Below are 22,420 nucleotides of genomic sequence, written 5' to 3'. Positions count from 1 at the left end.
TGCAGTTGTTTTTGCCTTGAAGATCTGGAGACACTACCTTTATGGCACTAAGTGTATCCTCTACACTGACCATAAAAGCCTTCAGCATATCTTTGATCAAAAGGAACTTAACATGAGGCAACGCCGATGGAACGAACTCATCAGCGATTACGATTGTGAGATCCGGTATCATCCTGGTAAGGCTAATGTGGTAGCCGATGCGCTCAGCCGAAAACCCTGCCAGCTTAACTGTATCTTGCCGCGCACCCAGCTTCACTTCGCGCCGATTCAAAGCAATCTTGAATCACGCATTCGCGACGCGCAGCGCGCATCCATCAGTAATGGTAACCTTCGCGCCGAGTTAGCGTGTGGCGCGGAAGCGCATTTTGTCCCTAATCTGAGTGGAATTCTCTGCTATCTTAATCGCATCTGGATTCCCTTTGATGAGAATCTTCGCGCTGATATCTTGAGTGAAGCGCACAAATCTCGGTATTCTATTCATCCTGGCGCTGATAAGATGTACAAGGATTTGCGCATAACTTATTGGTGGCCCGGTATGAAAAAGGATATTGCTGTGTTCGTAGCTAAATGCCTGACTTGTTCTAAAGTAAAAGCTGAACACCAACGCCCATCTGGTTTGCTCGAACAACCTGAAATTCCTACGTGGAAATGGGAAGGTATAGCGATGGACTTTATTACCAAGTTACCTTTGACAGCAAGCAAACATGATAGCATTTGGGTAATAGTGGATCGATTGACTAAATCTGCTCACTTTCTGCCCATTCGTGAAAACTACCGTGTTGAGCATCTCGCGCAGCTTTATGTCAAGGAAATTGTCTGCCGCCATGGTACTCCTTTGAGCATCATATCCGATCGCGATGGCCGTTTTATATCTCGCTTTTGGAAATCTCTCCAATCTGCGCTAGGAACTCGCTTGGACATGAGTACGGCATATCATCCTCAGACTGACGGTCAGTCTGAGCGAACTATTCAAACTCTTGAGGATATGCTCCGATCTTGTGTTCTTGATTTTGGAGGTAATTGGGATTCACACCTGCCTTTGATCGAGTTTTCTTATAACAACAGCTATCATTCCAGTATCGGTATGGCCCCATTTGAAGCACTTTACGGTCGTAAATGCCGCTCCCCGATTTGTTGGAGCGAAGTGGGTGAAACTCAAATCACAGGACCCGAACTTGTTCAAGAGACAACCGATAAAATCGCCAAGATCCGTGATCATTTGCTGACTGCCAGAAGCCGACAGAAGAGTTACGCAGATCGTAGGCGAAAGCCTCTCGAATTTCAAGTTGGTGATCTTGTTCTCCTCAAAGTGTCGCCTTGGAAAGGTGTTGTCCGCTTTGGGAAGAAGGGTAAGCTTGCTCCTCGTTATGTTGGTCCATTCAAGATTCTCGCGCGTGTGGGAAAAGTTGCCTACAGACTTGACCTGCCGCCCGCGCTCAGTAATGTGCATCCAACGTTCCATGTATCCAATCTCAAGAAGTGTTTAGCTGACGAGAACCTTCACATTCCACTTGATGAAGTTCAAGTTGATGAAACTATGCATTTCGTTGAGAAGCCTGTTGAGATTATGGATCGCGAGGTTAAGCAAACCAAGCGCAGTCGTATCCCTATCGTGAAAGTTCGCTGGGAGTCCAAGCGCGGAGCCGAGTTTACATGGGAAAGGGAAGATCAAATGAAGATCAAGTACCCGCACCTGTTCTCTGCGCAACCTACTTCGAGATAAATTTCGGGACGAAATTTCTTAAAGTAGGGGAGACTGTGACATCTGCCCGATCCGACCCGACCCAGGTACCCGTTTCTCTGACCCGATCTCTTTCTTTTATGATTTAATATTTATTTATACTTATATTTTACTTTTAATAATAATAATATACTATTCCTTCCCGCCTCTTTCTCTCACTTTCTTTCCGCCGTCCCGTCCCTCTCCTTCTCTCTTTCCGCCTTCTTTTCCCTCTTGTCGCCGTCCCGCCCTTACGCCTTGTTTCCCTCTTTTTCTTCTAACTCTTGGCTTGTCCTTTGTTCCTTCCCGCCTAAGGTTGTCTGCGCAGCTCCACGCGCCAGACCCCTTACAAGGAATCCTGCGTGAAGACCACCTGTTTCAGCGATACGCGAGACGAACTCTTCTCGCAGCGCGCTAAGGATTGTAATTCTTCTCGCAGCGCGCTAAGAACAGTAGTTCTTCCCGCGACGCGCTAAGGATTGTAGTTCTTCTCGCAGCGCGCTAAGAATTATAGTTCTTCCCGCGGCGCGCTAGGAATTTTAGTTCCTCCCGCGGCGCGCTAAGAAATGTAGTTCTTCCCGCGACGCGTTAAGGTTGGTTCTGTCTGCCTTCACGCTCGCGCTCTCTTGACCTTCTGTGTCTGCCTTCGCGCCTTAGCCTTCTCGCGCAGAATCCTTCGAGTTTTCTTCTGTTTAAATCTAGCCGTTTGCTTTTGTGTTGTCTTATCTTTTGTGCTGTTGACCTAATCTGCTTTGTCTGAAAAGTTACTTTCGGCGCAGCATGCGCACCAACCCCATTGGTTGGCAGAAAAAGTGACTGACATTATCTTTTGAGATCTGCTTTTGCCATGCTTGACCAGTACCTTTATCTGATCCGCCCATGCCTGTTACTGTTCCCTGTCAGCTTTATCTTGCCCCCTGCAGCTGCCATATCTTTCCATATCTTTTGCTTTTGGAATCTTTTACTTTTTGAGATCTTTTCCCCTTTTTCTAGGGATTGTGTCTCCTAGGGTTTTTTTCTATAAATAATAATAATATTTCATAACACATCACACACAAAACACTTAATCTCTCCTGTTCTCTTGCTCCTTGCTCTCTCTGCCGTCTTCCTCTCTGCCTCCGTCTTCCTCCTTGTTCTTCCTGCTTTTCCGGTAATATATATTATATATAATAGTTTACTTATTAATTATGCTAACTTATAATCAAGACTTAAAACAAATCATTAAAACAATAATCTTATTTATAGGTTAACTTGTGCTTGTTTAAAGTTGGTTCTTGCTTTATCTATCACCGCATCGTTTATCAAGTGAGTTATCTCGTATCTAATCCCTTTTTATTTTAAATGCTTTGGGATGTTCATGTGTTCATACAAAACTTGAGTCTTAAACTTGTTTATGAACTTTAGTCGCGCAGTATCCCATGTGTTGAGGACGTTTACTTGGTTGTTTATTTGTATGTGTGTATCATTAACCGCTTTGTTCGGCCTATTCCGCAGTTCCGTTGGTACCATTAGTTGAACACGGGAGACCTATCGTTTACGGTTTTCTTTGTTTACACTTGCACAGATGTTTTCTCGTTTTTATGCTCAATTGGGAGCATGGATTGAACTATGATCTATGAACTATCTTAGGCTTGATCACAATCTGATTACACCCTTGTTAAACTCTAGACATACACGTGTTGCGCGCAGATTTACTGTGATTATCTATGATTATCTATTAAACTTGATTTCTCACCAACACGCAAGTGTTTGACGTTTATTTTAACACATGTTCAGGTTTGCAGTAGCTGTTTTGGAGCTTGTGGACACGTAGGACGTTTTTACTTTTGGACCTAGAATTAAAATGTATCAAGACAAGTTAATGTTGTTTGAATGTTATAATTTATAATATATTGATTTATGTTTGATTTATGTTCTTTATTTTCCCCGCTGCGCGTGTGCGATAAAATGTGTATTAATAAATATTGACACCAATAGTGTCACGAGTAATGAAACAATATGTGGCGCCCCGATGTATAATCCGCCTTTGGTCGGGGTGTTACACTACCGTGGGGTTTAAATGGCATGTTGCGTACGCTAAATGCAACCGTGATTTCTACAATATTGAGTCATGTCTTTTAGCATGTTCACTCATTTAACAAAACTAATTAAGAAAATTAATAATATTGCTTGGTAATTAAAATTTGAAGTTTTGCAAAACTCTTAATAAAGCTAAGCTAATTGTTGTGAGAAGCTTGCTTCTACATGTTTTGAGAGTTTGCAGACACATTTTAGTCTGTCTTTGTAGAAGGCGGTTTTTTCTAGGCTACCATGAGCACACACATGTACCTATATCAGGTGATTTCACTTTCATAATTTAGTTTCTTATTTTAGTTAATTTGTTGAGAGTGTAATTGTAGAATTCTTGTAATGACAATCACATTAGGCCTGGCTTTAAAATTGTTACGCAGTCAATTTCAACTCGTCTTCTTTAATGTTATATTAAATGCTATATCTTTAACATTGAGAACAATGTTAATCTCAAGTGCAGGGATGTGGGGAAATTTGAACATTTTTATTACCTTAGAGTAGCTTGAGTGTGCACATAAACCAAAGTTGTAAATCGTTAATTACTATTACTAATGCCAAGTTATGGGTCTTTGATCATGGTCAGTTTTTGAGCTTCTCAAAAGTTTTCTCATCATATGTTTTTCAAAAGGGAAAATAAAAAGGGGATCATTTAGATGGGGATAACGAGTCAGGGGACGGTACACATGTTTAATACCAGCAGCTCATTTCCTCTCGTCTTTGTTACTTGGCCACATATTTATACACATATTATATATAGATATATACATATTTCATTTGTGTGTTTGAGTGTAACAAGTATGTTTCTCAATATCTAGAGCTGATTTGTCATATCATATCGAGATCTTAATACCACCACCTGCATGAAGAATTAAGACTGTAGAAACCGGTATATATAGGTCTTCACTTAAATAATACTCACCTCCCTACATTATCCCCTAGGAGCCAATCTTGAGCTATTTTCCCTTTGTTTAATTAAACCCTACATTACAAGCCTCGCCAGCCTAAGCCTTTTACTTAAACCCTATGTGATGAAATCCAATATGTTAGAGTTGTATATAGTCAGTTTCGGTAGAGCATAATACACAATGAATTTATGTCTCAATTTATGTTTTCTCAAAAAGAATTGTCAGTTAAAGTTCAAGTGGTTGAAAATAGTAGTCACTGAATTAGTTTTACTTGTTTGTTAAATATGAATAAATTGGGTTTAATCCACCTTAGTCACTAAATAATTCCTATTCCACACTCGATCCCTAGCCACAAAAAAGCCTGTTAGTCTTATTCTTTATGCAATCAGTGGTTAATAACCAGTGATATGGCCGGCTTGCAAGCTTATTACTTTGTGTGCATGCTCTGTTTTGAGGGTAGAGAGATACTAGCACACGTTTTGTTGGTCTAGATATTAAACCGAGAGGAGTGATATATATACATATATATATATATATATACATACACACACACACACACACACACACACACACATATATATATATATATATATATATATATATATATATGTGTGTGTGCATGTGTGTGTGTGAGCGGTGTGATCATATGTACCTCAAACGGAAACAAAGTACACTTGTTTGGGCGGTTCCATGGTTTTAATACATCATCAAAAATTTGTTTGTTAGGTTGTCAATCTTGAAAGTATAAGCCTTGTGATTGGGTATGGCCTTAGACCTTGGTAGCATTAATGATGATAATTGACGAACCATTGATCCAGGTGATTATGTTGCATTAGAGTTTGCTTGAGGGCAAACAAATGATAAGTGTGAGATATGATGATTAGGTGTGAATCATGTATTTTAATGTGTTAAACGTTTATTTTTATTACGTTTTTAGTATGAACTGTGGTACTTCAAGCGTGCTTTTGCATTTCAAGTTATTGGGGCAAGTTGCGAGCTTAACATGATGCTTCAGGATGGTCAGGAGTGAGGGGTACACATTTCAAGGCTAAAACCAAAGATTTCAAGAAACTTCCCTGCCTCGAAGCCCCGTCGAGCTACGTGACGGGTTGAATCACACTCCCTCGTATTACGTGAGGGAGTCGAAAAGGAACCAAAAGGGTTTAGTTTGTCCTTCGCGCTATGCAAAGGACATACCCCCATGTCTTTGCGCTACGCAAAGGGTGTAAAAGACATGGAAATAACCTAAATCTTATAAAATCAGTTTTCATACGTCATTCGGCCTATCTTCCATTCCAGAGGCTATTGATGACCTAGAGGGTGACTTTGCACATCATCTCAGAGGTCCAAGATCGTTAGTTTTTCCATGCCTTCATCTGTTCAACACATAATCGAGATGTTCATCAAGCAGAGGCAATGCTAATTAAACCATTTGTGACCACTTTAGGTGTAGGGTTTATGCATAAACTGGATGTATCTGTGTTTCTTGTTTAGAATTGGATTGGAGTTTGACTAGTTATTTGATTAATCTAGTTTTATGTTCATTTGGATTGTTTAAATATTTGTTATTCTAGGATTCTCTTTAATCATCAACTATTTGGTTTGTGTTCATCAACAGTTAGGAATAAGTTCTTATAGTCATTGAACCGTTTGCCATTTGTCATTGTTTGATGTTGAGTTTTATATTAACGAATTGGTAATTAGGTAGACTAAGTTCAGTTTTGCCAATTAATTGGATTAGGCTCTGTGAATCAGCACAACCAAACTACTGTGTCTTGTAATTGCTTAATTGCCGATTCATTTCTATGTGTTTTCATAGTTGTTCAGTTTATTGCAAAACTCGAACTTGAAGTGTGTCACTCTTTTCTCATTTTTTTACAACTAAAGTAATTGTGTTTTCATAATTAAATCTTTAAAACCGCTTGATATCGCGTGTCCACCTTAGTAATTAATTAATAAACAATGAGTTTGACTTGCACTTTCCTTTTATTCCCCTAGGCGACGACCTTACTTACCCATACTAGTTATAGGTATTTAAGTTTTACAAATACTGGATTTTGGTTAAAGCATGGCATCTGCATCAAGCGAATACCACATAGTTATACCGTTAGGTTATTTCAATTGAAATGACTTAGATGTTGTTTGTTGTTTATCGCTTTATTTATATTTGTAACAAACTTGATTTACTTGTGACATGAAATGAATAAATGTAAATAAGTATTGCCGCTTTTAATAGTGTCATATGTGATGAACAATCGTGTTACGCCCCGATGTATAATCCACCTTAGGTCGGGGTGTTACAAGAGGTACCGTGCATTACACTAAGTTTACATCAATCCTGCACTAACATGTCATTTTTACCCTCAACTCTCCCGAACTACCCTTAGTAGTGACGGGTAAGGTGTGCATTAATCTGTTTGGTGCGGTTTTGACACAAAACCATAATCACAACAAAGATGTCGGTTAATGGATAAACTGATCGGTTATGCTGGTTTTAGTTAATTGATTTTGAAGGTTATGACGCATCAGTTATGAGTTATGGGTATAATTTGATACCCGATAGAGCTCCGTCCACCCTTATAATAAATAAACACCTAGGTCTCATTGACCTTATTCCTTACACACACACACTCCTCTTCCTACCGACCCAAATCCCAAGACCGCCAGCCACCGTACAATGGTCGACTCGTCCTCCGTCGGTGGAGCATCACTCCCCGCCGGCCCCGACGGAAAGAAACGCCGTGTCACTTACTTCTACGAACCCTCCATCGGCGACTACTATTACGGCCAAGGCCACCCGATGAAACCCCACCGCATCCGCATGGCCCACAACCTCATCGTCCACTACTCTCTTCACCGCCGTATGGAGATCGTCCGCCCCTTTCCCGCCGGCCCAGAAGACATAAGAAAGTTCCACTCCGATGACTATGTCGATTTCTTGGCCTCCGTCACACCGGACACTGTGCAGGACCACACGCACACCCGCCACCTCAAGCGCTTTAATGTGGGTGAGGACTGTCCGGTTTTTGATGGGATTTTCGAGTTTTGTCAGGCCTCGTCCGGTGGCTCCATTGGGGCTGCGGTTAAGTTGAACCGCCAAGACGCTGACATTGCGATTAATTGGGCCGGCGGGCTGCATCACGCCAAGAAGTCTGAGGCTTCGGGGTTTTGTTATGTTAATGATATTGTTTTGGGTATTCTTGAGCTGCTTAAAGTCCACAGGGTATGTATGTGTCTTTCAAGTTTTTTGCTTTTATTGAAAATCTTGCTTTTTATATGAATTTAGGTGATTAAAAATGTAAACATTATTTGGTATATGTGTTTTAGGGTTCTAAAGATGTGAACATCATTCGGTGTTATGTGTTTCTAATATAAAAGTAGGTGATCAAAATTATTAGAAGATGCCATTGTAATACAAGTAAAGGAAATGGATACTGATATGCGTTTTAGGGTTCAAAAATTGTAAACATCGTTTGGTATTATGTGTTTTCTGATATAAAATTAGGTAATCAATGTTATCTGGCATTATGTGTTCTACACTTATTATACTTAACTAACACTACTATTATTATCATCATTATGCAGCGTGTATTATATGTGGATATTGACATCCACCATGGGGATGGAGTTGAAGAAGCTTTCTTTACAACCGACAGAGTGATGACAGTTTCTTTTCACAAATTTGGGGATTTTTTTCCGGGTACTGGTCACATAAAAGACATCGGTGCTAACCAGGGAAAGTATTACGCGTTAAATGTGCCTTTGAATGATGGCATGGACGATGATAGCTTTCGTGGTCTGTTTAGACTGATTGTTCACAAAGTTATGGAAGTTTATCAGCCTGATGCTGTTGTTCTTCAATGTGGGGCCGATTCGTTGGCTGGTGATCGACTTGGGTGCTTCAATCTGTCTGTTAAAGGTCATGCAGATTGTTTGAGGTATCTTAGGTCGTTTAATGTTCCTCTCATGGTGTTAGGCGGGGGCGGGTATACCATTCGCAACGTGGCTCGTTGTTGGTGTTATGAGGTCTTTTTCACCCTCTCTCTGTAAATATAATTTTATTAGGAAGATGAAATACTTATGACTGAATTTGATTTTATGAAAATTTGCAGACAGCAGTTGCAGTAGGTGTTGAACCCGAAAACAAACTGCCTTATAATGAGTATTATGAGTATTTTGGACCGGATTACACCCTCCATGTTGAACCAAGTCCACTCGACAACCAAAATACTCCTAAGGATTTGGAGAAAATTAGGTGAGGCTGTATTATGGATATTGTTTGTTTGTTTGTTATATCTTTGTAGTATGCAGTTAATTTGAAATGATATATTAATTATTGATCCTTCAAATAAATGGTCAACTTTGTAGGATGCAGTTAATTAGAAATGATATGTAATTATTAATCTTCAAATAGATGGTCACTTGGTTGGTTTTGTGCCTATTGGTCTACTTGTTTTATCAGGAAATAAGTGTGAGTGCTTGGCAAAGGTTATGCAAGAAATAGTTTTAATTTTATTTTATATCAGCGTGTGTTTTTGGAGGCCTTTATTTGATATTTGGAGTCTTGTGGAGCTTAATAGATGACAATGCTTGAGAGATTGTGACATAATATGAACATTTAAGATTTTTTTACAATTCCAAGTAAATTGAAATCAGCATGACAACATGTGTTTAGTTAACAGAAAGTAAATATAAAAGAATGGTAAAAGATTTGTAGTTATTACAGATTATGGATATTTCATGAGCTTTTAATATTATTCTGATTATTTTTATTGTTATATTATTATTACATTGTTATACTTTTGTTCATTTTTGCTATTTATTTGATATCATACCTCTATGGATATATATTTGACTGTTACTTAGTATCAGCGACATCTGAGTTTAAGGTATCTATAGCTTGTTTGTAGGGTTGACTTGAAATAATTATTTGACTATAAACCTAATGTCTAAAATGCCCTTCAATAATGTCACAATAGGGGTATGTTCTGCGGCCAGATCCATGTCACTAAAACTTTGTAACTATGTACTTGCTCAAAGTCTATACTAAAAGCTAAAATATTAGCAGAATTGCAAATGAAGTTTATTTGTAAAGCTAATATTAACTAATATTAAAAATTACAGGAACATGCTGTTGGAACAACTGTCTAGATTGCCACATTCTCCTAGTGTTCCATTCCAGACGACGCCACCCGTCACCGAAGTTCCTGAAGAGGCAAGTAAAATTTTGTTTTATGCAGAATATTCACCTGTTTGTCTCATGCTTTATTTCATGTGTGATGTTTTAAAAAAATACAGGCAGAGGAGCCCATGGAAAAACGGCCAAAACCACGCATATGGAGCGGACAAGAATATGATTCAGATGTTGATGAAGAAGAAAAGCCCCGACGTCAAAGCTTCAATGCAAATAATAACACAAGGTATAATTCCATGTCTTTTTTATAAAGAAATATGAATAGTTTGTGTAACGGAAGTCAATATGATGATTCAAAACTTATAATAGAATCTGTTCAAATATTCAATTTAAACAAATCAAATGGGTCAAAAGTCAGTTAGAGTGTATTTTGAATGCGTAAAGCCTTCTGAATCATTTTTATTAAAATAGTTTGTTATATAATATTTGTAAATCATATATAACACACTTTTCGTTCACTTTTAACAGTAAAAATATTTTCTTTTGAAAAATGGTGTTTATAGTCATCCCAGCTTTACTTAACCGTCACCAGAAGTTTTGACTTATCACTCAATTTGTTCGACCCACCCTCCCATTTTGCCAACAAAATACGAACGACGAGTGATTGAGGCGAGTCTTTTAATATCTTCTTGAACCCTTGTGACGTATGCCACAAATAGCGGCAATGGGTTCGAGCGTAAATCATTAGACAAACGATATTTGTAATTTGTTTGATGTTGAAAAGTCAAAACTATGTTTGAAGCGTAGCTTACCAAACAGAAGCATGTGGGTCGGTCGGTTTGGTTTGATACTTATGCAGTTTGGTTCCCTATTTGTTTACGGTTTGGAACTTGAAATAACCATGTAAAATACTTGTTTAACATGTCAAAGCGGATTATGCAAAACATATAAACTTATTCGTTGATGTTTTCATGGTTTTTGTCAGGGATTATGCAACATAAAGGAAGATGATGGATGGAGGAGATGCTCCCTCTTGAGTGGGAGGGGCTTTGTTATTTTTGCTACAAAAACTATGAAGTTGTTGCATCTCTTTGAATTATAACAACTTAGAAGAGTAGTACCCAGAATTGTAACTCTTGTAAATCCTTGGATTAATTTTCATGAGAATGCTTACATGATTACAACTTTTAAACTGGCTTTAGTTCTTGAAATTTTATTGCATCATTTTCTTCTATGAAAATCTTCTTGAAGATATATGAAATTCTCTCATCAATACATGCCAATGTTAACGTTTAATATGCGAATCTCGATACCATAGCGTTGCATAATTAAGATTGCCAACACTAGGTAGTTGAGGAGGTGTGATCTAGGTGTTAGGGAAATTTATGAAGGTCAAGAATGAACGGGGTTTGGTTAAGGGGGATGACAAATCTATTTCTACGATCTTTTTCAACAGAACTAGGAATCATCAAGAAAAAAGCGAGGGCGATAACCACTATTGTGTCGTAACATCAATGCAGAAAAGGCGCTAGGAGCTTTTGGAAGATGGGAAGGGCTAATGTGATTGTGTTGGGGTGTGGAAGTATTTGGCGTAGGAAGGAGTTCTTTTGCTATCAAATTTGTTCAATATTATCTTCAATACTAGTAAATTGCCTAGTAAAGGGTTGTTTGGTTCATTCAGATCTGAATGAGTCAGATCTGAATGAACCTCTGTCCCATTCAGCAACAACAACAAGTGAATGATTCAGACATAATTTTAACCATTAAGATGTTTTTTTGTTTGGAATCAAACAGTCTTAAGTCTGAATGAATTAGATGTTTACATCTGAATAGTTCCATTCAAATGTAAACAAACAGCCCCTAAGCGAGAAAGCAATGTTTTAGCCCTTTACAAGAAAGAACGACACCACACAACCCCCCCCCCCCCTCACCCCACCCCCACCACACACACAGTGTTGTGTTAGTTGCATAGGGGTAAACTTTCAAAGTTTCAAGTCATTATGAAATTGTGGGAAATGATTATCAATCGAAACCCATGTTGAAACCCATGTTATGATGAACCAATTTGGATTTATGCTAGGGTGGTGAGAGGAGCATATGCATGCTAAAATGTCAGAATGAGCAGCTTAATCATGGCTTCTTAAGTTTAAGCCTATCTGAGTATATGATTAGAAGGGTTAGGTTATTTTACAAACGGGGACAAAAATGAGAAAGATGAGAAGAATTTGCAGTAAAAAAAAACTCTCAAAAAAAATAATAAAAAATAAGGAAAAATCATAACTCAAAATAAAAAAAAACGAAAAAAGAAAAAAAACACAAAAAAATGTTTCCACTATCTACTTTGTGCTACCCCCCCCCCCCCACACACACACAGAATGTTGAAGGAAAAAAATCATCGTGTCTTTTATTTATTATTGATTATTTTTTTTGTTTTTTTTTTTCAAGAAAAAAAATACATAATGTCAAAAAAAAGACACAATCAACGACGAAAATACACAAAATAAAATGATAAAGCAAAAGACACAATGCTCTATCCTCAATATTGTGTCTATTTTTTTATTTTATTAATTTTTATTTTCTTTTCTCAAAAGAGAACAATGGGGAAAATATTTTTATTTTTACTTTTCTTTTCCTTTTTTTATTTTTTTATTTTGTGTTATGATTTTTCTTATTAAATTTTTATTATTTATTTTAGGAGTTTATTTTATGACCACAAATCAAATATTGAATAAGCTATAGATACTTGTTACTAGTATATGTCATATAAATAAATTATACGAATTTCCAACACAAATTTATAAAAGATTGTCTTTCTTTTTCACACGTTATACCATTTGTGTGCTTGGTTTGATTTGGATTTGTTTTGGGAAACCAAACCAACAATCAAACTTTGGTTTTTGAATATATGAAACCGTTTGGTTTTGTTTTTCGGTTTTTTCCGTTAAAGGTTAAAAATTTTACGCTGAAAAAAAGGTTTGTCGAAAATAACCAAATTAGATATATATAATTTTGTTAATTATTAACTAACTAATTATTATACATTTGACCAAAAGTAATTGAGTTTCATTTCTTGAATTCTTATAAATTACATAATAGAAAACAGAAAAGTATCTATAATATATATAAACGAAACCTTTAAAATCCTACGTGTCGCGCTCTAATCGCTCCCCACCCTCTATGAAACACCAGATTGCTAACCTGGTTTTAACCCGAATAGCCCTACGGGTCATATCATCTCTTTTCCCGTCCATTGATTTTGTAAACCCTACATATATCTGTTTTTCTCTCTGTTCTCTTTATCTTCACAATTTTTGATTAGGCCAAACTAAGCTTAATGTGTCTTCAAATCGTATAAACATGTATTTCCCCCAATCTTCTCATTCAAACATTATTCTAAACCTTAACTCTGTCATCCTCCTTCATCGTTCATTCATGGGTCTTTATCCAAGACGAATCTCTAAGTGATTTTTAGACGTTCCTCCACGAATGTTTCTTATGATTATTAGACATATAAGTTGCTTAATTAAGGCTTAGTTAGTACCATGTAGTGTTGAAATTGATTTGATTGGGATTACTTTAGCCATATCATGCCTATGTTTCTTTTAATGTCTCCACTACATTATACATTTGGCTGCAAATTTGTTTACTTGATCAAACATCCGATAAGTGTGTATATGAACAAAATAGTGTAAATTTAGCCGTTTTCGGCCGAAATGTTTTATACGTATTGTAAAATTTAGCCGTGAAATTTTTATACGCAGTGTAAAATTTAGCCGTGTTTGGACGAAATTTATTATACGTAGTGTAAAATTAGCCGTTTTTGGCCAAAAATTTGAGCCCGACCCCCTTCGTTTGTGAAATTTTGAGCCCCCCGGGTGTCTTAGTCTAAGCTTCGCCACTTTCTATGAATACACTAAACGATTAAGTGTGGTAACTTAATGTATACGGTTTACCAACTTACATAGTTGTGTGTGGGTTATGTATGGGCTGCGTGGCGAATGGGTTGCCTATGAGTCCTAACTGTTTGATGAAGCTGTTTTCATTTGGCAGCCTCTTGAAGGATTATATATTGATGAGAAAATATTGTAATTTGTAAACAGTAGTTGGATATGTTCTTGCAGGCACCCCTTTATTTTGTTGGCCTAAAGTAATCATCTTGTGTTGCGGTTCAGGTAAGATGTCCTTTTTCTGTTTATGTCATGTATACATGGATGTGTAGACACACATATGTGTATTCATATTCACACATGGTGAATTGAGTAAACATAAGCAACTATTACCGGTCTAAAGAATTATGATAAGATCACATGGAATTGTATAACAGGTTTGTTTAGATGGGTCTGGCTTGGTAATCGAGCTCAAGTCCAGTGATTTTGGGTCAATTATGGTCTTCGATTAAAGTTAAAAACAACATCGAGTTAAGAGAGAAAAGGGAGAAATTAGGATAAATAAAAAAAACAATACCGACTTGTGATAGCATAACATGGAATTGTATAGATGGTCCAGGCTTGGCGAGTTCGGGTCGATGAAATAAAAAGGAATACGGAAAACAGTTATCTCCACAACTTCACCTATATCCATTTAAGTATTAATCACCCTTATTATATTAGTAACAGTCACGACGGAACTCTGCAGTGCTCTGTCTACCTTTTACTTATCCTGATTGGCGTATTTCACCAGATAATAAAATATATAATATGTATTTTTATTAGTGTATTCTCATTAGTTGATTATTTTTAAGGTGAATTATTATCTATGAAGGAACTAATATTTGTTTGTTGTGTGATATGTTGGATGATATAACAAAAGTAACTAATCTGTTATTAAACAAACCTTCATCGCTAGCAAATCAATTGTTATTAAGGACTTTATGTGAATTTTTAAGGCATTATTTGTTATATAATTTATGTTTTTTTTAGAGTTAGCCCTATTTTCAATAATAAGAATACATGAAGTTATAATTTATGGTCATTATTTGAAAGTCAATGGATATAAAATATGGTGACCTACAAAAACAACTTGAATGATTAATTGATCAGAGGAGTTTTTGAAGATCAATTTGTTTTCTGAAGATCGATCAATTTGTTTCATGAAAATGAAGAATGCGTTAGACAATTTGGCAATAAATTGTAAGTTAAAAACCTTTTCTGGTACGTTTTGCTATTATGTACGTATTTTAGTTTCTAATTTTGCACTTTTATTAATTGGTAGAAAGGTCGATACCGTTACGCGGGTCAATGGAGACATGGTAGAATGCATGGTTGTGGTGTTTTTGAACTCAATGAACGTACCTCTTATGTAAGTCCATTAAGTTACTGTTTCTTCTTTTTGGAAAGTTTTTGGATGAACAATGGAAGATATATATTAATCTAGAATTCGTTTCATAAAAATTGTTCAGTTTTAATTTTCAGTTTGGGATCTAACTTTTTTCGATTTTTTAGTTCTTTCACACTTCTAATTAACACTCATATCAAGATAAGGCCTAGGTTATCTCTAGCCTTAGTCAAGCACCACATGCATTCATAGGGGGTTATGTTGCCTAATTTTATCCTTTCACTAGTTTTTATCCCCCGTATTACGGTCTTGTTTTATATTATTCGTTTATAATATTTATATATATACTTTTTGTATTTTTATTTTATTTATTGTAAAAAAAGTTAATAATATACTTAGGATTTGATGATGAAGGAGTTTCACAAACAGATGAGACGTTATAACCCGATTTAAAAGCTATATATGTTTGGTAAGATTCATGACCCGCTTATTTTTTTTACTATAAAATTGTTTCTAATTATAAATTATATATTTTTTTTCAAAAAAACATATATTAATTTGTAATATATCCCTATTTTATAGCATTTCCATATCCAATATTTGGTGAGATTAATTTTTAATTTAATGAGATGTTATAACTCATTTAAGGACTATCTGGGTTTGATGAGACCCATACCCATGAATTCGAATCAGATGCATGAGAAGCCTTCATTTACAAATAAAGCAATCTGGTGGCTTGAGAGAATGTCGGGAGCAACCAGAGAGCTTTTAAAGGTTTCTTTTATATATATTATCTATACCCTGTACTACGGGGTGCGTTGTTTCATATTATTCGTTGTTAATATTTATATATATTTTTTGGATTTTAATTTTGTTATTGTATGGAAGTTCATAATATACTTAGGATTTGATGATGAAGTATCACAAATAAATGAGATGTTATAATCCGGTTTAAAAACTATGTAGGTTTAGTGAGACACATGACTCACTTATTTTTTTACTAGAAATTTGTTTCTTAATTATAAAAATATCCTTTTTTTTATAAAAATCAAATATTAATTTAGTATATCCTTATTGTATTGGATTTTCATATCAAATATTTGGTGAGATTATTTTTTAATTTAATGATATGTTATAACCCGTTTAAGGACTATCTTGGTTTGGTGATACCCATGCCCGTGAATTCGGGTCAAATGTATGAGAAGCCTCAATTTAAAAATATTGCAATATGTGACTTAAGAGAATGTATGGAGCAACCATAGAGCTTTTAAAGATTTCGCTTATGCATATCTTAAATAAATATAAACGAAACCTCCATATTTTCTCTTAAGCCACCAGATTATTTTATTTGTAAATGATGATTTCTCATTCATTTGATCCGAATTCACGGGTATTGGTCTCACCAAACCCAATAGCCATTAAATGGGTTATAACATCTCATTATAGTAAAAATTAATCTTACCAAATATTTGATATGAAAATCCTATAAAATAGGGATATAATAAAAATTAATACCCGATTTTTTTTAAAAAAAATATTATATATAATTACGAAACAATTTTATAGTAAAAAAATAAGCGGGTCATGGGTCTCATCAAACCCAAACAGCTTTTAAACAGATTATAATATCTCATTTATTTGTGAAACTTTTTCATAAAACCCTAAGTATATTATTAATTTCCATATAATAAACAAAATTAAAATACAAAAAATACATAAATACTAGAAACGTAAAATGTAAAACAAACCTCGTAATCAAACCCTAATTTAATTTCTCAATATGGATTTAGTTACACGATTCTTTTTTCTTTTAAGTTTAACTTAAATGAAAAGTTTCATAAAATAATATTCAAATTATAACAAATTTCAAAAATGAATAAATATTAAAATTAAGTAGATAATTCATTCAACGTTTCATTAAAAAATGAACACAACCCAACATAAATTAATCAAAATAGGTTCAAGTATATTATTAACTTCTTACAATAAATAAACTAAAATTCAAAAAAAAAAATTCACAATATTAAACACAAAAAAATTTAAACCCTCGTAATACGGGGGATAAAATTATAGATATATAAACCTTGTTTTTCTATTATTCTTTTTAAACATGCATTAATAACTTGAGAAAACCATTTGTAGTATATATGTTAGGATTTTCTTTTGATAAACCGGTAATCGCCAGGGAGACTTTATTAAAAATATAAAAAGGGGAATATACTTTTAGGATAAGGTTAAAATACAAATGATTAGAAAAATAAGAAGTGTGAGAAGGAGTCTAGCCAATTGATCTCATATTCGAATGGTGATGATTAATTTAAGAGGGGAAATAATAATGAAAATGACATAAATAGAATAGCCCACATTTGTTGACTTTCTTTCTCCACCTGCAAGGCACATGTCAATTCCCCCATCATTTTAAAACGTAAATAACATTTTCTTACGATAATGGTTGGGTATTAAGTTTTAATATTATTATGTTAACTGTATAGTGTTATTTGGTTTATTGTATGAACTATGGTACTTCATACGAGTGTTTTGAAACCCGGCCCGGCTCGGCCGGACTGGTCTGACCAGGACCCGGTCCCTATATCGGGTTGGGTCAGTGTATTTGGGTCGTTTAGAAAAACCCAGCTGGTTTTGTGGGTGGCGGTCGGCCCGGACCGGTTGACCCAACGGGTGAACCGATAAAATCCAATTTTTCATTAAATCCAAAATGAAATGTGCGTGTTGGTATTTGAATTTGGGTCATATCGGAGATAGAAGCTTTAATAATCACCCATGAGCCAACCAACCAAGTTTCATTGAAGTCTTTATTGATCAAACATAAATCATATATATTTAAAAAGCAATGTATAGAACATAGATAAACATTAAAGTTTGTTATTATTATTATTTTTGGTTATTATTATCTTTTATATGTATATGAATTATATATATATATATATGTAAATATATATTAAAATTATGTATGACGTCATTCGGGTCAAACACCGGTCCGCCCTCCCGGGTCGGTCCGACCTTTGACCCGGTAAGGCGTCCGAGTCGACGTCCAGGCCAGGTCTGAAAACATTGCTTCATACGTATTCATTGTATACATGTTACGATACATTAATAATGCTTATTTTGGACTTGCACGATCACATCACGAAGGCCCAAGATGACTGGGACGCAAAACGAAGCAAGAAACAAAACTTCCTGTGAAGGAGGACCGTCGCATTACGTGACGGAGTGGAAGATGGTCCATCGCGATATGCGTTGGACCTGGAAATAATAAAAGTTGACTTTTGGTTCATCGCACTATGCGATGGACCCGTTGAAGACCAGCGCGATACGCGATCGCACTAAAAGATGAGAAAACTAGGGTTCGCCTATAACTTCTTTTTTACAAACCCTATTAAATTATCCCTCATTTCAGCCATCACTAGGAGCTGTTAGACGATTTCAAACCTTCCGATCATCAATTGTAACATTATGAAAATTTCGAGTACAAAATGTCAACTTTCCAAAGTCTAAGGATCAAACATGCCAAAATTCTAAACCTGAGGGTTAAAAATGAAAATTCTGGTTTCTTGTCCTTTCGCGATATGCGACGGGACAAAAGACAAGCACCTCGCGTACCGCGATGGGGCTTGGTCAAAACTTCTGGAAGAATTCAACAGCGATACGTGATCGTTGTTGAACCCAACATCATCGCGTATCGCGGTAACATGGCCTGACACGTTATGACACGTGTGCCACGTGGCACATGGTGGTACCGTCTGACGCCATGTGGCGACATGTCCGCCACGTGTCGCCACGCGACACAACGTCTACCACGTGTCGCCACGTGGCAGGTCTAGTAGGCGATTCGTCAAGCCTACGTCGCGCTACGCGACGTGCTTGCCAAGGAACCCATTGCGTACCGCGATCGGATCCAAAATCATGTCTATAAATCGCATGGTCGGGATCTCATTTCTTCACACCACAAATCAGTACTCCTTTCTCTCTCTAACATCTCTCTACACCTCGAAATACGTGCCCTCGATCCACCTCGATAATCGTGCCTCGATTCCTTGTTTTGTGTGCCGACGTCTCCCCGAAGTTTGTGCCACCCTCCACCCCATACCAAGAAGGCGCTTGTCATAAAACGGCGAAGGGGCTTGAAAGACGTGACGACAAGTGTTGACGTTTGGTGTTTATTCGTTTGGCGTATCAAAAGAAAGGTGACACGATCAAGAATTCAAAAGAGATCAAGTGGCATTGGAGTGCTGCTCAAATCATTAGAATTTATAAAGCCAAACAAAGGTAGGTTTACTAGTCAAATGAATATAATAATAAAATATTATTATAAAGTCTTAAACCTTAAGTCGAGGTTATACTCGACACCTCGATAAAAGAAAAAAAAACATAACAAAGAAAGAGTAAAAGATATGTTGTGATAGATAAATATATATATGTGTGCAAGTATATATATTCTTTGTTATGAAATTATTATTTAAGTAATAATGAGTATTCTTAAATAATAAAGAAAAGAATACGTTTCTTAGAGAAGAAGAAACGTCGGGTTTTATAAATAAACTAAAGGTTTATAATTACTTTTAAACTAAAGGTTTTCAAGTAAAAGAGATTGAACTAAAGGTTCATCGAGGTAAAGTTTATAAAATAAGACTAAAGGTCTTAAGCCGGATTGTATATCCGACTAACAATTGGTTATACTCGTACTATAGGTGCGAGATAGCAAGGGAAAGACCATCGGACGGTGTTGAATCCGATCCCAAAGCGAAAAGGTGAATACGCCCCCAAACTTTTACAAACTTATTTTCAAACGAGTCAAACATGTTATATGAAATTGTTTACTGGGAACTATGTGTTCCTAAAACCGTTATAAATAAGAGTATAAGCCTAGCCCTCAGGCTGTAGTATATGTGTGTCTGGATCCTTACATATGTGGTAGTACGCGGTGGGCACATCGCACCATGCCTGGTCGTAGGACGCTTTCCTATAGGAAGCACGACCATGTGTATACTTACGGGTACTTAACTAAGTCGAACGCTGTGGAGTTTGATGAGGTGACCTAGTGTAGAGACTCGAGTTTATAAATGTGTTGTTTTAACTTTGTTATTCCTAAGCCACGATGGGCCGAGACAGGCGTAGTCTCGAGGGGTAATAAAGTAAAAGAAAATATTTTAACGTCAGCGTGTTCACCAGCATCCGTTGCTGACGTATTTTATTTACATTTTGCAGGTGACCAAGATTAGCGCTTGGAGTGTCGAAGTGCTACTTATATATCCGATGGCTCGGATTTGTTTTGTATAAACTTAATATATTAAAATGGTGGTTTGTAATGAAAACAAGTAATCTTTTAAACTTAAACGGGAATCTTTTATAATCCCGTCTTTTGTAATATTACAACTTTAATCCACAAGTTATAAAGTCTTCCGCTAATTAAACGTAACTCTGATTTATTTACACTTGTGGTACCAATATTAGGGGTCGCACCCCTAGGCCGTGGTCTAGGGTGTGACAAGCATTGGTATCAGAGCCATCGATCTTAGCGAATTGGGTATCATAAAACAATACCCAAGCTTCAATCCAAGTATAGGAATTAATTGATTAATTGTTTAAGGGATAAGATAGACTGGTAACCTTTTCTTTCCCTCTACATTCTAAACCACCCAAATGATTATATGTCATTCAAAAGTTGGATGGAGAACTATGTACGAAAAGCAAAAGAGGCTGGAATCGCCGAAACTTACCCCGAGGATAACATGAGTGATGGTTATTATGAAGCATACTTCGACCAAGATGTGGAACATGACTTAACCAAACCTGTGTACTACCCCGGAAGTAGACACTAACCAATAGACGTTCCCGATAGTCCACCAAAACAAAGAATCGAACCACCAAGGCACTCAAGCTACCATCCACCAACAATAACCATGTACCATCCCTCTGAAATACCGCCGTACCATCCATCGGAGATCCCCACTTACCAACCATCGGAGATACCTCAATACTACCCAACTGGATACCTACCACCAAACCCACACCCATCTTATGCTTTCCTTTCCAATCTACCCATCAAGGAGGAACCGAAATCCCCATCATCCGATTGGATGCAATGTCACTCTGATCAACAAAGGTGGCATACCGTGAGCTCCACTCTCAACGAAGTCAACTCGCAACCGAACAATGGCGAAGGACCGTCCCGTAAGCCCAAGATGAGGGTGATGATGCCCTATGAAAGTTTCCGAATGCCGTCGATGGTGAATGAAACTACCCAACCCATGGAAGAAGAAGAACCAGAAGAAGAAGAGGAGGACCCCGAAGAAGAGGAGGATCCTGAGGAAGAGTCTGAACCGGAAGAAGAGCATCCCGATAATCCCAATGAGATATCAACATCAATGGATGGATCACTCACTTCCCAAAACCCAAGCTACGGTTCTATCAATCCATATGTCCAATATCTCGAGAAACTCAAGAACTAAGCTTCATCAAGCTTTCCACCATTCCAAGGTGTGATTCCAACTGAAGAAGAGCAAGCTGTTGAGATCCGAGAGCAAAACAAGGCTGCTAAAGCTTTCTTCTACCTTTCATCAGACATGACTAAAGTTCCATATCCGGAACCAAGGAACCACTATGAAACGGTAACATTGGGTTACCGCGACCCACCTCCAAAATATGGATACCCCAACGAAGTCCCACAGTCATATGAAGAACATTTGGATCGTGCTCTCCATAAGACAGATGATTGGAGAAAGAAGGTGGCTGATGAAGGAAAGAAAAAGAAGAAGATAGGAGAAAAACTTTTTCACAAGTGCAACAAATTGACGAAGGTTGTGAGAAAGTTTTTGAAGGATTAAGGCAGTATGGATTAGAGATGTGAAGGAGAAGTTCTGTGTAATATAGTCTTGTATGTTATGTGATATATATGTGTGTAACAAGAACGTTGGAACGTTCTTGAAATAAAGATAGGAAGATATATATATATATATATATATATATATATATATATGAATGTATAATAAAATTTTATGCTTAAGGAAACGTTGTTAAAATTTCAAATATAAAAGAAATATTGAAATATGTCTGAATAAAGTAATAACAACGAGAATGCACGAAAAGAAGATGAGATAAGAAAGGGAAAGGGGAAAGACCCCGTAAATAAACAAGATGAACCAATCCCTGAAAAATATAAAAGCCAAATACAAAAGATGATTAAAGATGCGGTTAGAGAAGACTCTATGGCTAGGTCTCAATCGAGATATTCGAAACACTCTCATTCCGTTAATCCATCTCGAAAATCCGTGAAATACCGTCCGAAACCATCTCATA

General features: G+C 36.6%; 1 protein-coding gene across 1 annotated transcript; it reads left to right on the top strand.

Annotated features, from left to right (window-relative positions):
* Positions 1–7,338: 7,338 nt before the first annotated feature.
* On the top strand, positions 7,339–11,036 carry LOC143537867 (histone deacetylase 6-like). The gene is made up of 6 exons (XM_077031538.1): positions 7,339–7,918; positions 8,281–8,721; positions 8,808–8,950; positions 9,820–9,914; positions 9,998–10,115; positions 10,815–11,036. The coding sequence occupies exons 1-6, from the start codon at positions 7,373–7,375 to the stop codon at positions 10,828–10,830; spliced, it is 1,359 nt and encodes a 452-aa protein (XP_076887653.1). The 5' UTR covers positions 7,339–7,372; the 3' UTR covers positions 10,831–11,036.
* The last annotated feature ends 11,384 nt before the right edge of the window (positions 11,037–22,420 follow it).

The sequence above is a fragment of the Bidens hawaiensis genome, unplaced genomic scaffold (assembly GCF_021521415.1).
Source record: "Bidens hawaiensis isolate Kalapana, Puna unplaced genomic scaffold, B.hawaiensis_p1.1 tig00011411_1, whole genome shotgun sequence".
Classification (NCBI taxonomy): Eukaryota; Viridiplantae; Streptophyta; class Magnoliopsida; order Asterales; family Asteraceae; genus Bidens; species Bidens hawaiensis.
Note: the sequence above shows the minus strand (reverse complement) of the source record. Positions and strands in the feature narration are given on the sequence as shown.

What these genes read in the sequence shown, in the direction of transcription:
- LOC143537867 (XM_077031538.1), top strand. Translation starts at nt 7,373, where the DNA reads ATGGTCGACTCGTCCTCCGTCGGTGGAGCATCACTCCCCGCCGGCCCC. An exon ending in CTCGTTGTTGGTGTTATGAG is followed by an intron (nt 8,722 to 8,807) that starts GTCTTTTTCACC and finishes GAAAATTTGCAG; the next exon opens with ACAGCAGTTGCAGTAGGTGT. An exon ending in CGAAGTTCCTGAAGAGGCAA is followed by an intron (nt 9,915 to 9,997) that starts GTAAAATTTTGT and finishes AAATACAGGCAG; the next exon opens with AGGAGCCCATGGAAAAACGG.